This window comes from Humulus lupulus, chromosome 2, assembly GCF_963169125.1.
Source record: "Humulus lupulus chromosome 2, drHumLupu1.1, whole genome shotgun sequence".
Taxonomy (NCBI): Eukaryota; Viridiplantae; Streptophyta; class Magnoliopsida; order Rosales; family Cannabaceae; genus Humulus; species Humulus lupulus.
In genome coordinates this window covers 137,237,822-137,254,564 of record NC_084794.1, presented here as the reverse complement: position 1 = coordinate 137,254,564, position 16,743 = coordinate 137,237,822, and the positions used below count along the sequence as shown (strand labels likewise).

Below are 16,743 nucleotides of genomic sequence, written 5' to 3'. Positions count from 1 at the left end.
GGTTTACATCGTTGATTGAGTGTCAAGCTGATACAGAGATTGAGTTTCATTCAAGTTACTCACCATGTTTCTAAACTTACGTGGTTGTAGGGAGCCAAAGAAGTACACTTATAAAAGAGATTTCGGTGTGTGAACACCTGTTATCCAGGTCAAAGAAAACAAACGGTTTTTGTTCAATCCTATGATATTGCTAATGAGGAGGTGTATGGAGGTGCAAACTAGGGAGTTGTGGTAGATATGGTATTTGTCACACACTCTTGAATCGTTGTATTGTTCGATGCTGATGCATCTCATTCCTTCACACCTTGAATGTTATTAGCATGTTGGATCGAGATGGGAAACCCTTTGTTCTACATTATGAAAAGTATACTTGTGGAAGCTCATAGAGAGGTTATCATCGCTTATTGGTGGAAGTTGAATTGTGTTGAAGTGGCACAAGCTATGACAAATCTATTAGTGTTTCCCATTTGAAAATGGATATAATATTTAGTTTGAGTTGGTAGTGGACGTATCAAACCATAGTTGATCACTCAAGTAAGTGAGTGACTCTTTTATTATCAAGTGGTGAATTCATTGTCCATTAAGCCAATGCGGGTACTACAAAGCGAAACCCTATTTTTAAAATGCATGTTTAGGTGGGGGAAAACTTGGAGCATTGTGGGAGTTTATATGCGAATGAGAGAGAGATAGTATAGGACTCCATTTTATTTCCCTGGACATCAGTGGTGGAAGGAAATAACGATGTGATTCAGATGATTAACTGGAAATACCACTTGATTTGGGAGGTTGAATTTTGCATTGATTTGATTCCCTTAGCTCAATATACTTCCATTATACCTAACTATATAGCACCACAAAATTTTAGTAAACTAATGAACCAATTGTATGGATTATTGGATAAAGATTTCATTTGGAAAAAAAAAAAAAAAAACCACCACAAGAAGTTTTATTTTGTGAGAAAATTAGGCTGATGGATTTTTTGTTTTTCTGTTGATTATAAAGGTGAACCACTTGATGGTGAATAACTAGTATCATCTGTTGATGATGGATAAAAGGTTTAATAAACATGGAATATCAAGATTCTTCTCAAAGTATGAATTGGGATTAAGGCATTGTCAATTATAAGATTAAAATGATGATGCCCTTAAAACTGCTTTTGGAATTGTTAAGATTGATCAACTTCAGTTTTGGTGATGATGTTTGAATCAAATAACACTCTACAATGTTTATGGTTCTCACAGGCTCTTCAAGTAAGGCTTAGAGAAATACTTGTACAATGTGGTATGATTGTTGCTTATGTTAGGTCGTATGAAGAGAGTTAATCTGGTATGATTGAGACATTGTTTGTACCACTTTTGCCTTAAAGAGTTTGAGACGTTACTTATATGAGACGAAGTTCTTGGAAAACTTATACATGATCTTTATTTATTTTCATGTAGATCTAATATTAAACAAATTAATATAAGATAACCTAAAACATGTTTCTACAATTGAATTCAAAGAGAAATAATGATAAGAATACTTACATTATACGCAGCGAATAATAGAGTCATTCCTTCAGTTTCTCTAACCCTTGTATCCTTTCTGTCGCAGAGTATTACCAAGAAACTGAACCGATCTTCAATTTTCTTCACAGTCTTCCAAATTATCTTTAGAATCACCTAGACTAGAGTGGGAAATTCTCAACACATGAGATATATACAGAGAGAAGAAGAGAAAATAACAATAATTAAGGCTTAGAAAATGACTTATGTTTAGAGAGAATCTAAAACCTATCATAAACTTGTGTGTCAACTTGTGACTTGACTTGTGTTTTCAACTCTCTCTTAACATTCCTTTTATAGACTCAATTAGGTCATTTATTTAATTAAAAAATCAATAAAATAATAACCAATTAACAGCCCTAGGTCGAAATTATCATGGGCTTTAGGCCTGTGAAATTTCCCATTTGATTATAAGCCCATTGGACTTAAAATCAAGGCTTGTATTATTTTCTATTGATTTAATTAATTAAATAATTATTGAAATCCTTTATCAAATTAATTATTTATAATTTTAACATTTATTTAAACTTATTTATTAATTTAGATACAATTTATCTTAATTAATAGATCTATCATAATTTCTCTTTTCTTCTCAAAATTACATAACTCTGTGAAACTATCTAAAATTGACCTGGTCAACTTTGATAATTCTAATTAATAATTAAATCAATTAATTGAGACTATCTAGATGATTTTATCCAAGGTACAGTGAGGACCATGAGCCTATGAAATCAAACTCCAATAAGTTATCATAAATCAAACCAATAAATTTACTAACTTATTAATTCCTCGTGACTCCACAAAAGACTCGGAATTGCACTCTTGAATTCATAGAACGATCTATAACAAATATAGATATGCTATTAATTATCCATTGTTACAACCATAATTGTCACTCATTCCCCTATAGACGATCTACAATGAGATGAGACTAAAATATTGTTTTACCCCTCATTGTATTTTATCCTTAAAACACTTAGTTCCATGTAAATGATATTTCAGTAAACTAATATTTTTTACTGAAATGAGATCTCTATCATTTAGCACCTTGAACAAAACAAAAAGAAAACCATCATTTTACTTCTTCATAAGAAGCTATAGATGTTCATATCTATGATTAACACTCCCACTCAATTATACTACCGAGTTCCCAAGATGTAAGTATGGGCTAGTCCGTTGGGTATGCTGGTAATGAACAAGTCAAAGAACTCAAATAATACAATCAGTTAGAATACTAATCACTCATAATTGAGATTGAAATGACCTATGGTCAAGTATATGATATGAATAGAATAGATAATAACAACATGTTTACTTATCCTAACAACTGTCAATATCGGTCTTGTCCAATGTAACAAATACATTCGATCTTATCTACTTTGCTAATGTTCTTGAAAGAACATAACACTACAATGTGTAAGTAGATCATATCGTAGATTGGCAAGTCAGTGAAATCCTGTGCACAGACTAATATTAGGACTTACTTATTTTGAACATATAATCATATTTATATTCCACTGTGATTACGTCACTATAAATACGATTAGCTATATGCTCGAGATTTAATAGAAGTTTATATTAAACAGATAATCATGAAAATTAAACATGTGAGAAAAGTGATTGACCAAGTCAAAAAATGATTTCTATTCTTTTATAATAAATGAGATTACAAAGAAATTGAATTTTAATTAGGGCATTAAACCCCAACAGAATTTTGAGACCCATTATCAGCCATAAGAGTTTAGAGTAACCCTTCCTCAGTTCGACTTGTGTATGTGACAAAAGATGGGTTGAGTATGTGAAAGGTTATAATTTCCCCTCATAGTATTAATAAGGTAAAGCCAATATGGTGGCAAATTTTTTGAGATGGAAATCTCATAGTACTTTGGCATGTTTGGCTCTTAAGGAAGGAAAGAGAATAATCACAGTGGATGGTTATAACTTCCAGTAATATGAGTGAGAAGAGATAGCTTGTGACTATTACGTGGTGATTGCAACAATGCCACTTAAGCAAGTTATACATTGCCTGTGGCAAGATAAGGAATTGGGACTTTTTGCAATCAAATCCATACTTGAAAGCATTTGAATGGATAGATAGTAACTGATGAAAGGTTCTTATTCCATAAGGGATGATTGGTTGTTACACATATTCATAAATTGAAAGACTCTGATGTGATCGAGGTCATAGGTATAAGTTTGTCGTGCATGCTGAAAGTTTAAAGATGTACTAAGAATGGAAGGCACGAAACTGGTAAAAAGGCATGAAAAAGAATATAGCAAGCCTTGTCAGCCAGCCTGTTCGCTAAGTATATGGGTGCCAGCAAGTTAATGTTGAGCACCAGAGATACTTGAGTTTGCTTTAGCCATTGGTTATACTTGAATGGAAATGGGTAAAGATCACCATAAATTTTGTTAATGGTTTTCCTTGATGCTTTTTAAGGCATGATGTTGTCGGATGATTGATGGCCAGTTGACTAACTTTGCTCAGTTATATACAAAAATTAATTATTACAAAATTTCTTGACTAAATGTGGATGGTATAGTTGACTACAAGAAATGTCTTTAAGGATTGGTTCCAATTGAGATCTTCGTTTCCCATCAAGAGTTTGGTAAGCATTGTAGGAACATTCTGAGACTGGATTGGACTTAAGTATTTTTCACATCATTAGATTGTTGGATAGTTTGAGAAAACAATAAGGATGTCAAGAGACGTGCTTCGTTCTTGTATCTTGGATTTTAGAAGTTACTTGGAATCACTTGTTGTGAGTGGAGTTTACATGGAAAATATTTCTTGATCATCTATATACAACATGACTTCATATGAGAATCTATAGGGAAGACCATGCATTTCACCCTTCTATTGGACAGAAATTGACAAGCATGTCGCCATTGAACATTAGATTTTTGCTAAAATAGTAAGCAACATCGAGATCATACAATGAATCAAGGTTGCTAAAATACATCAAAATAGTTATTTTTCTTTTTATCGATGAAAATTTGGGTTTTAAGTTGGTGACTATGTCTTACTAAAAGTTACTCTCATGTATGGCGTAATGATATTTAGAGTGAAGGGTAAGCTAGCTCTAATGTATGCTAAATCTTTCAAGGTTATCAGGAAGGTTGGAGATTTCGCTTACTAGTTCAATTTGCTAGCATAGTTGGGGCGTGTTCAAAATGAGTTCTTTGTGTCAATGTTGAGGGATTATAATCTAGACCCATCACACATTATGGGATATGAGGTTGTACATCGTTAGAAGGATGTGGTATACGAAGAATAATTTCTTAGAATTTTGGCGAGCGAGTTAGATGTTCAAAGGAAAAAGGGAAGACATGCATACTTGGTAGTTGGAGTTGGAAATGGAAGTGTGTGCCTATGAGAAGTACCCTTGCATGTTTAAATTTTTAGCAGGAGGTTATAATGCTAAATTTCAGGGAATATTTCTGTTAAGGATGGAAGAATGTAAAACCTGAGAACTTTTCAGGTTAAAAAGTAAAAAAGAAAACAAAAATATATTTTAATGTATAAGTGGTGGGACCCACTTACTTTTATATTCATAATTTTTTTATTCATTTCTCTTCTCCCTCCCTGACCCTTCTTCTTTCTTCTTTTTATTTTTGTTTTCTTTACCCTCAGCCATGAAAGCCACGACAAGCTAAAGACATGCCACCACCGGAGCTTCCATTGCCGCCACGCGCTGGGGCCAGAGCATTAGTGGTCGACGATGACTGCATCCCCAAAATCTCAAGGTCATCACAGTTAAGACGCACACAAACAGAGGTGTTAAAGTTTGGTCGTAAAAAATTTGACTGCATTTTCTGGCCAACTCCGACCACTTCGACGAGTGGTTTGCACCATTGGAACCATAGTGGAGAGAGGAACAAAGCACACTAAACCATTCCTATCAACTCGCCATTTTTCTCTGTCGAGATTTTTGGTATCTCTGCCCATTTGTAAGCGTTTTCAGGCGACACCAGTGGTTTTTTGGGCTAATGAGTTGCATATTTTTTTACGTATTCATTGAGGAGATCATTTTGATTTATGACATTCATATATTCGTCGACGTTTCCGGTACACCACTCATTGCTGCTACCAATCGCTACTATGCACCGCTTGGGTGAGGTTCCGGGACTTGAAATTTTTAATATGGTCATATTATATATCGTTGGAAATGATTTTGAATAAGGAATGCAATGATGATAATCGTTTTCTCATTTGATGCATGTAGGAAAACCATGTTATTAAAATTGGACTACATCACTCTAGGATCATCTTTAAAGCTTAGGAGCATCGGTTTGAACTCGAGTTAACAATTTTAAGGAGGTAGAGACTCAATTTGATTATTGGACTTATTTTACTTGTATTGAATTGCATTAAACATATTCTAATTTTGATATTTATAAAATGTTTGAAAAATGGAAAACTTAACCTCCATATTATTCTGGATTGTTCTGAGGCCATTGTGTGCCAATTATATTTTTATATACATATTGATACATGTTATTATTTTTGGGTTTTATTCAAATGTAGCCGTTATGCTGCCCAATTTTCCAAAATATAAGGGAATATATTTCTTGCTATTCATGTTTACGTGCATTTTGTTATACTGAAGAGAGCCATGGTGATCATGATATGTGCATGTTGTTGTTTCAACCTAGCCTCTGTGTCATCATAGGTGGATCAGGTGTCCACTCACATGCAGGTGTAAAGACCTAGCATCTGTATACATGAAGTGTTCTGAGCCTCCCTCTCGTGGTGGCTATCAGGTCCAACTACCCAGTTTAGGATGTCGGTTTTTCTATGGTTGGTAACGGGAATTAGGGATCTAGTGGACGGTGTGATGTGCACGTCTAGTTTGTCTCTTGTGATTATTTGTGGTCTCTCTATTTTTGTTTACACATGATAATGATATGTTTTGTTTTAAAAGTTAACCATGCAGAGATTTTTATTTATTAAAACTATGGGTCTTTTGTGATTATATAGTTATTTTCCTACTAGGCTTTATAAGCTCACCCCCTATTTCTCCCTTCTAGAAAACGTTCAGTTGAGACTAATGGATATCAGGATGGACGAGAATCCGACGTTTGAATTTTTCCTAGTTTAGTACAATCTACATTTCTATGTTTCAAGGAAATGTGTATGACTTGAGAATTATCATTGGTTCTATTAAGGTATATGGATTGGAATTGAGATTATTTAGTTTTGAGGAATTACAGATGCTAAGTTTATATTTTTTATTTGTGACTTATTAAATTTAACTATTTGGTGATCACATAACTGTGAGAATATTACTTTTACATGTATATATGATGAGAGTGATCTCAACTTTATTACTATTATTTTCTATATAATTATAGGACTTATTCCATTATTTTTTGAATTATTGCTATTGTAGTTTATTATATAAACTAAATGATCACTTATAAACATTATTTTCCAACAAGAGTCAAATTTTGACTTTTGACCACCAAGTTATGGATATTACACATCTGTCACTGCCTAGGGCTCGGGTCGTAACATAAAAAATATATATTCTTTTTATTATTATATTATTTTTTAATCAAATAGTATATATGTATATTTTTGTTATAAGTATATTTTAAAAAATTTAATTAAAATAAAAAAAATTATTGTAATATAAAAGTAAAAAAAAAAAGAAGGAATTACGATGCCCATCAAATTTGTTGGGAAATTGTAGACAAGAGCAAATAGCAAAATGTATAGTTCCATTTACCATTTGGAAACAAAAGAAAAATTATTTAATATAAATAACCCTCTTACAGTCAAAATACTTACGAAAACAAAACAACAACAATATATTGAAATAGGATATTTGACACTATTGACTCATGAATTGGTCTCCAAAATTAAAATCTTTTCTTTTAACTTTTAAGCTCCAAAGGTTTCTTTTACCTCAATCGATCTGCACAAATTTAAACTTTGTTAATAAAAATAAATTAATTGCTACAGAAATATAAATTTGTATACTAAATTACTAATATTTAAACATGAGATCAATGACGTAAATATTAGGTGAAATATAATAAAATATTTTTATTACATAATAAGTAGCTGCATATATAAGAAGCAGTATCCTTACAAACACACCAATTTATTTGCTGCATATAACAGCAGTTACACCACTATAGTAGTTTTGCAGTATCTGGGCCTTACAAGGTCTACTCCCGAAGATTCACCATAGCCTGGATCCTTGCAAACACATTATTTATTTGTCTACTAAACTTATTAATAACAATGTAAACACTCAAATGAACTTAATAAAAACAATATAAACACTCAAATAATAGTTTTCTAATCAACTTGAGAGACTGAAATTTGCAAACGCGGCGAAGCTTTTTCGATATTTTGCAACATTTGGGTCTTATGAAGGCCCACTTCAGAAGATCCACCATGGCCCGCTTCTTCTGTAACTTTAATATTCAGTTTTTCCATTACAGCACCAAAATTGACAAAATATCTCAGTAGCACAAATGTATTATGATCTCCCCTGAAACCATTTACCTCAACCACTTTTAGAGTTTTCTTAACGCATGGGTACACTTGTACATACTGAGTCCAACGCTCCTTGAAAGGAGATTCATAACCCTGGAAAATTAGAGCTTGATTAAGACTAATCACTTTAAATAATGAGATTTTATAAAAGAAATAATAAAGTTATGCAAAGGACTGACCGTTAGAATTTTTCTATCAGGGTTTACATCAATTGTAAGAGTTTCTAGGCAATGAAAACTCTTGAGCAAAAACATGACCCCGAAAAGTTCATTTTCATGCATTGCAGTCTTTAGGATCAAATGTCTGACTTCCAAACAATGTCTGAGACCAAGAGGTTCATTCGTGGAAGGAATGACCTGAAACCAAACAATACTACTTTTAGATGATAGTAATATTGAAAACATTATTAAAAAAAAACTAAAGAGGAATGTTACAGACTTATGTACCTGAAGTGTGTAACTGCAAACCGTCAAAGTCTTGGCTTCAGAAAGATCTCTTAGTAAATTTTGAAGAATCTCGCCAAGTTCAGAAAATTCAGATTCAACCCCAAAATCAAGTTCAGCCTCTTCTATATTCCATGTTCTCTCCATCTCAAAAGTGCAAATTTCACCAGAGTACTTGAAAATTTTCATATTTGGTGCCACAATGAATATCCATTTATTAATAACATCACACTTGTCTATAGTTAGACTTTGAAGCCTCAAATTTGGTCCAGTTATTTCAATAGCCTCGCTGTTCCAGCACTTCTTTAAACTCAAAATTTCCAAGAACTCGCATTTCTGAATCAAAGCCTTGAGAGTTAAAGATGATAGTCTAATCCACCCCAAGGAAAGTTCCTTCAGACAGTCGAAAGAATCGAACTCGGAACCAAGAAAACTGCATGAAAACAACTTAAGAGAAACAATAGTCTTATGATCATAAAAATCCAAAGGCAATTGGAAATTCGCTTCGTGGATGGTGCCGTCGTCTTCATTCCAATTTGAGTCAGAAAAATCAAGCCAAATAAATTTCACTCCTCTTTCGATGCAAATAGAAATACATTGTGTAACATGTTCCAGATAAGTTTGTGGTGTGGAAACTGTAAGAGAAAACTTATCTATAGAAGCAGCATCATCAGAATAGTTTTCGATCCAACTTGGTGCCAAATTCATGAAACTGCCTCTGATTTGATCTTGGTTGCTTCCTTTCACGACAAACTCGTCGTCCGGATTTGCTGACAGTTGCTGGTCGAAGCCGATGTGTTTAGATGATCGCCAAATGTGGCGCCAACGCTTGGCTAAAACACATGTTCTTGCACCTTCTTTGAATGGGAGGAGAGAGACAATGTTTGTAAGAAGATTTTCAGGTAAGTTTCCAATCATATCCAAATTTTCCGAAGCCATGTTAGAGAGACTTCAAAATTTTTTTTTTTGGGTGTTTCCAGTTGTACTGATGGATTTGATTTTGCATGGACTATATATCTGCAACAACGGTTGTAACGATTGGAAGTGAAGGGTTGCAATGTTTAGACAAAAATGTTAAGTGTGAAATTTGGCGGTTGTTTTAAATTAAATGACAGTTGATTATATATGCGGAGCAAAACAATTCGTTTCACCCGGTTGTTTTCTTTCTTTCTTTATCAGGGGAGAAATTATTGGATTTGTATATAGTTGGTTAGTTTCCTACTTAAAAAGCTGCGAAAAGGGTATTTCTCGCAAACATATAAATATATATTTTTTAAATTATTTCTCACAAACTTGTTGAAAGAGAAATTTAAGCACAACATTATATTTGACCAAAACTTTTGTAAGATAGGACTAAATAATGCATACTGAATTATTTTTAAATATACACATACGGTGTTTTGGTGGCATATAAGCTTAGTACGTAGCTCAAAACGTCAATGATCGTATCCAATTAACACTAGGCACTGCCATTAACGATCGCAATTCTTTGAAGCTCTACGATCAACTTTAGGCTGTTAAAGGCAGTGGTGCCTTCTCATAATTGATATGGATCTTCTCGTTGTTATCTCTTGGAGCACAATGAACGGTATGTAATATTAATCTAGATGCATGACAATCCTCGTGCGGAATAAACAACTTGTTATAAAATTTAGAGAATCGAATATATATACCTCTAGTCATTGCTATTGATAATCTCGATTTAGAACTCTAGATCTACAAAAGAAAAGAAGAGAAATTAGAAACAAGTACACACACTTCCAAGCTCTCACTAACTCTTTTAGATAGAGTTACTAAAAGACAGAATAATGAGTTGTGAGCTTGGGGACCGGTACTTTATTTTTATAGAGTGAGACATTTCATCAGAGTCTCTGCCACATATTGAGATATTCTCTCAATCAGTTGGGATATGAAAAATCGGGTAACAAACAAAATTGGGTAACAAATAATGTTGTCCATTAATTAGAATATTTGTCAATAAATAAAATATTGACTTTGATATATTAAATCAATTAGTTGTAACAATTTGATTTTATATACCATATAAATAAATATTCTAATATTCTCCCACTTGGTCGGCATTTAAATTAATGTATTACTTAAGCCTGACAATTATCCCTGTTAGATAGGTCCTCTTTTATAGCGAGTATTCTCTTCCATGTATTACAATATATTTATTACATAACAATGTAATTTATGTGGCTATGTACTTGTATATGTGATTTCCTACAATTGATTAGACGGGCACCAGCAACAAGTCAAGACCAAAGAGAGAGAGACGAGAGTTCAATTGGGAGCACCGGTGAGGTGTTAGTCAAAGGGACTCTGACGCTCAAGTTAGTCAGGTTGTAAGGAGAGATGATTGAAAGTAATAAAACTATTATGTATAAAATGAAAAAGTGATGGATGGATGAGTAATGAAGTAATCAAATAAATGGTGGCGACGGCGGGACTGAACGACTGGGTCAAGACCGGTCAGATCAGACTGACTTATTCGACTTGCTTTACTGGATTGCTGAGAAAGAGAGTAGCCCTCGTTTCAATAAGAGAGTAAAAGAGAGTCCAGTGATTATCAGATGCTCCCTTCTCAACCCCTAAGGGTCTTCTTTATAGTTGATCTCTTCTTTCCGTTCTCCCCTCGTTTATCTCGCCCGTCTGACCTGTTCTTAGTGGTTCCCTCTGATTTTCATGGGAAGAGGGGCGTGCATTTTGACTACTTCAATGTCCCTGATTGACTGAATGCACCCGGACTCGGGCCTAGCGAGCTAGTCTAGCTGACTAGATGGGCTTTAATTGTAGACAAATTTTGTCTACTACGATTGTAGAAAAAATTTTTCCACTACAGTACTTAATGAATAAACCTTATGTTTATTCATTAATGGGTTCAGCTGGTCATGACATGCATAAGAACACCTCGATTTTCACTTATGATTAATGGGTCGTTGCATGGATATTTTGAGGCTAAACGAGGGCTGCGACAAGGGGATCTGATGTCACCTCTTCTTTTTGTGCTGGGAATGGAATACCTTACAAGAATAATGCAAAAAGTGGGACAGAAATCTGACTTTGCTTATCATAACAGATGCAAGGAGCTGAAATTAAATCATCTAATGTTTGCTGATGATATACTTCTGTTCTGCAATGGAGATTATAAGAGTATATGTTATCTTCTACAGGGACTCAAATTATTTTCGCAAACATCAGGTCTACAGCCTAATGCTTCGAAATCTGCAATATTTAGCTGTGGGATGAGCTCAAATGAGGTGCAGAGCATATTGGAAGTATCTGGTTTTAGGAAGAGTGAGGTACCGTTCAATTATTTAGGCGTACCCATCTGTCCTAAACGCATCTGTGCAAAGGAATGTAGCTTGCTAGTGGATAAAATGACTGTTAGAATCAGGTCTTGGAGCACAAGGAATATTTCTTTTGCAGGGAGGGCAGTCTTGATTAACTCTGTTCTTCTCTCAATTCAGTCCTACTGGTGTCAAATCATGTTGCTGCCTAGGAGGGTGATTAAAGAGATTGAAGCTATTTGCCGAGCATACTTGTGGACAGGTAAACAAGTGATGGTTGGAGCAGGGAAAATAGCTTGGGATAGCGTGTGCAAACCTAAAGTAGCAGGAGGTATCAGTATTAAAAAAATCTCTGAATGGAACAAAGCTGCTATGTTTAAATATGTTTGGGCAGTGGCAGCCAAAGAAGACAATTTGTGGGTTAGATGGGTGCATAGCGTGTACATAAAAGGTAGAGTGTGGTGGGATTACATCGCACCAGCTAATAGCAACTGGTATTGGAGGAAGGTTATAGCAGTAAAAGAACAGATGAAGCCTCTTGTTGATACCGGTGTTAATAACAGGAAATATAAGATAGCAGAGGGTTACAGCCTTCTTAATCCAGTTCATGACAAGGTTAATTGGAGCATGGAGGTTTGGGGGAGATTGAATACCCCAAAGCACAGTTTCATGTTATGGTTAGCTATCCAAGACAGATTGAAGACTAAAGCTAGATTACATAGTTTCAATATTCTTTCGGAAGCTAAATGTCAGTTTTGCAAAATAACAGATGAAACAACTTCTCATCTCTTCTTTGACTGCCCATATTCTAGTGAATGCCTTCAACAGGTTAAGAAATGGGTCTGCTGGAACATAACTGGGAGGCAACTAACTGGTCTGGTGAGGGCGATTGGCAGAATGAAAGTAACAAGGTTTAGGAAAATGGTCCTTTCAGCAATCATGGCTGCACTAGTGTACCACTTATGGAGGGCAAGAAATGAAAGTATTTGGTTATCTTCCCTTGATAATCCAACAAGTATTGTACAGAAGACTAAAGTAGCTAGTAAGACTAGAATACAAAGTGTATGGCCAAAGAAAGTATCTGCCAAAGATCTTGAATGGTATAGTGTTTTATAAATAGAATATAACCATTGTACAGTTAACCGAAATATGTTTGGGCCTTATTGGGTGCCATTTGTTTGTAAATTGGTTTTGAAAGTAATGAAATACACTGCTGAGTTACCAAAAAAAAAAACCTTATGTTTATTCAGGTCCTATGAAGATAAAATTTTCTCAAATAAAATTAAGATGCGCATAAATATGAGAAAACATCAAAATAAGATTTTCATTGATAATAACTTCAATTTGTACAATAAATTTGCATAAGGCAACCAAGTCCTATGTTCACTACATGATCCTTGAATTTATGAGGTGGCAAGCCTTTCGTCATAGGATCAATAATCGTCAATTCAGTGCTAATTTGTTGAATGACCACTTTATTTTCTTTAACACGTTCTCTCACGGCTAAGTACTTTATGTCAACGTGCTTACTTCAACTACCACTTTAGTTGTTCTTAGCCATAAATACAGCAATTGAATAGTCGCAGAACATTCTTAATGGCCTAGATATGGAATCTACAAGTCTAAGGCCTAAAATGAAACTCTTTAGCCTTACACCATGTGATGTACCCTCAAAACACGAAACGAACTCGGCTTCCACAGTAGAAGTAGCAGTCAAGGTACTCCTCCATGATATAGCTCCACCGGAAAACATAAACACGTAACCAGAGGTTTATTTATGTGAATTAGTACAACCAGCAAAGTCTGAATCTGAGTAGCCAACTACTTCCAAGTTGTCGGTTCATCTGAACATGAGTTTGTAATCCTTAGTACCCTAAAGATACCTCATAACTTTCTTTGCAACTTTCCAGTGGTCTAACCCCAGGTTACTCTGAAATCTTCCTATCATTCCGACAGCAAAAGCAATTTCGGGTCTTGTGCACACCTGAGCATACATTAAGCTTCCAACAACAAAAGCATATGGGATGTTCTTCATTTCTTCCCTTTCAAAATCATTCTTTGGACACTGGCTCAAATTTAATTTAGCACCCTTAACAATAGGAGCAACACTTGGTGAACAATCTTTCATCCAAAATCTCTCTAAAACTTTGTTAATGTAGGCTTCTTGAGATAGACCTAAGATACCCTTGTATCTATCTTAATGGCAATGACATAAAACGAATAACCCGTATCCTTCATCTCAAAGCTCCTTGAGAGATATTGCTTCACCTTATGTAGCATGCCCTTATCATTGGTTGCAAGAAGAATATCTCCCACATAAAAAACAAGAAAACAAATCTTACTCCCACTGAACTTCTGGTATATACATTGATCCATGAAATTCTCTTCAAATCCAAAAGAAGAGATGACATCATGAAATTTTAAATACCATTGGCAGGATGCTTGTTTTAAACCATAGATGGACTTCCTAAGTTTGCACAGCAAATGCTCACCATCACTAGAGGAGAAACCTTTTGGTTGTTTCATGTATACCTCCTCCTCTAGGTCACCATTCAGGAAAGTTGTTTTCACATTCATTTGATGCAACACTAAATGAAAATGAGCAACTAATGCCAGGATAACTCTGAGGGAATCTTTCTTAGATACTGAAGAAAAGGTATTCGTGTAGTCAATTCCTTCTTTTTGAGTGAATCCCTTAGCAACGAGTCTCGCTTTGTGTCTCTCAATGATGCCTAATGAGTCTTTCTTTGTTTTGATGACCCATTTACACCTAATAGCCCTCACCCCATCAGGCAACTCAACAAGATCACAGACTCTGTTGCTCTTCATAGAATTCATTTCTACATTCATGACATTGTACCACAGTTTCGATTCTTTGCTATTCATAGCTTGTGAAAACGTTTATGGATCATTTTTGGCTCCAATATTGTAGTCAGATTCTTGCAAACACACAACGTAGTCACTAGGTATCGCCGATTTTATTGTCCTAGTGGGTCTTCTTAAGGCTACACCAGGATGCCCTTGGGGAGTGGGTGGTTCAGCTTGTTGTTCTACAATTATAGGCAATTTCTGAACAACTTGATTCATTTGAACTTCATCATTAACTTGTGGATCTTCAACAATTGGTTGTGGTGGTTCAACATCCATTTGGACTTCAGGGGTGTTATCAACCACAATCAATCTTGCTCTTGAGGTGGAGGGTTCTGAAGGATCTTTCTGAGAACCTAAGTCCTTTGACTGATCACTCCCACTAATCAAGGCATTTTCAAGTAATTTTGAATTCCTTGATTCCACAATCCTAGTGCTATGAGATAGATAGTAAAACTTGTAACATTTAGACCTTTCAGCGTATCCAATAAAGTATCCACTAATGGTGCATGGGTCCAGTTTCTTTTCTTGTGGATTGTATACCGTAACTTCAGATGGGCATCCCGAAATGTGTACATGTTGCAAACTCGGTTTCCAACCTTTCCATAATTCAAAAGGATTTTTTGAGACTGCCTTCGTTGGAACTCTGTTTAATATGTACACGGATGTCTTTAGAGCTTTAGTCCACAAGGATTTAGGAATTTTAGGGTTGCTACTAAGCATACACCGCACCATGTCCATCAATGTTCAGTTTCTTCTTTTTGCAACACCATTTTGCTCGGGTGTACCGGGCATGGTATATTGGGCAACAATCCCATTTTCTTGAAGAAACTTTGCAAAAGGGACAGGTGCTTGTCCATCTTCAGTGTATCTACCATAATATTCTTCACCTCTATCTGATCTCACTATCTCACTACCCATTCTCCTGAAAAACCGTACAGCGTCGTTGCACAAGCTTTTAGGTCACGAAGCGTGAGTCCCATCTTTTCTAAGGTGGCCTTATACAGAATGTTCACTGAGCTCCCATTATCAATGAGAACTCAGTGAACCCTCTTGTTCGCGAGCTGGAGAGTGATGACCAGTGGGTCATTGTGAGGAAACTGAACACGGGACGCATCGCCCTCAGTAAAGGTTATAGGCTGAGATTCAACCTTTTGGTACTTTGGAGCTCTGGGTTCGGGTTCATAAGTGGACCCGTCCCCAGTTTTCTGCTCGTTCATGTATCGCTTCTGGGAGTTCTTGCCCGATCCTGCGAGGTGAGGCCCGCTCGAGATGGTTACCACATCTTCTCCATCAATCGGAGGGGGTCTCTCTTCTTCCCTAGCTCGGGAATGTTGTTTTGAGCAGGCGGCAGCGCAGCTGTCCTTTGGCTGGTAGAAGCCTGATTATTGTTCTGGTTCCTGACATACTGCCTTTAGTATCCTCTCGAGATTAGTCCTTCGATCTTGTCCTTCAGTTGCCTGCATTCATTAGTAGTGTGCCCAGTATCTCTGTGAAATCGACAGTATTTATTGGTGTCTCTCTTGGACTTTTAATTTCTCATGGGGTCTGGACGCCTGAAAGGGACCTGGTTTTCATTAGCCAGGTAAATATTCTCCCGCGACTCATTGAGCTCGGTGTACACCTTGTACACGGAGAAGTATCTTTCCCGTTTCTTCTTCTTTCCCCCTTCTGCCTCGGGGTTACTTCCTTCATTCTTCTTTCTTTTGGAAGGATTTTTGGCAAGGGGTTTCGAGGTTGACTGATCTGCTGAGGTGGAGGCAGAGTTTACGTTTATCATTGTAGTTATGGCCTGAGAGATCATATTCAGCGTTGACCTCGCCTCTTCTACATTGACAAACCTCTGAGCTCATCGATTAAACTCGGTTAAGGACCTCACAGGCTTCCTCTGCATATCTTCCCAGAGGGGACTTCCCCGCATTACCCTAGCTTGGACGGCCAATAAATGACAATTTCCGTCTACATCCCGAGCTCGGGCGACTTCCAGATTGAATCTCGTAAGGTAGCTCTTCAACGTTTTATTTGGTTGTTGTCGAACGTTGGTCAGGGTCGATGTCTCGGGTCTTACCCCGATCATGGCTCTA

At 35.9% G+C, this 16,743-nt stretch overlaps 2 protein-coding genes across 2 annotated transcripts; one reads left to right on the top strand and one right to left on the bottom strand.

Annotated features, from left to right (window-relative positions):
• Nucleotides 1-7,854: 7,854 nt before the first annotated feature.
• Nucleotides 7,855-9,437, bottom strand: LOC133814773 (F-box protein At3g62230-like). The gene is made up of 2 exons (XM_062247693.1): nt 8,235-9,437; nt 7,855-8,148 (listed from the first exon to the last, which is right to left on the bottom strand). The coding sequence occupies exons 1-2, from the start codon at nt 9,435-9,437 to the stop codon at nt 7,855-7,857; spliced, it is 1,497 nt and encodes a 498-aa protein (XP_062103677.1).
• Nucleotides 9,438-11,425: 1,988 nt separating this feature from the next.
• Nucleotides 11,426-12,907, top strand: LOC133814772 (uncharacterized). Its single transcript, XM_062247692.1, has one exon. It carries the CDS (start codon nt 11,426-11,428, stop codon nt 12,905-12,907), a length of 1,482 nt encoding a protein of 493 aa, XP_062103676.1.
• The last annotated feature ends 3,836 nt before the right edge of the window (nt 12,908-16,743 follow it).

Bases quoted from the DNA above. Each gene is read 5' to 3' on its own strand.
- LOC133814772 (XM_062247692.1), top strand. From the start codon at position 11,426: ATGATTAATGGGTCGTTGCATGGATATTTTGAGGCTAAACGAGGGCTG.
- LOC133814773 (XM_062247693.1), bottom strand. From the start codon at position 9,437: ATGGCTTCGGAAAATTTGGATATGATTGGAAACTTACCTGAAAATCTT. The intron at 8,149-8,234 runs GTCAGTCCTTTG...CTAATTTTCCAG, and splicing joins CTGATAGAAAAATTCTAACG to GGTTATGAATCTCCTTTCAA.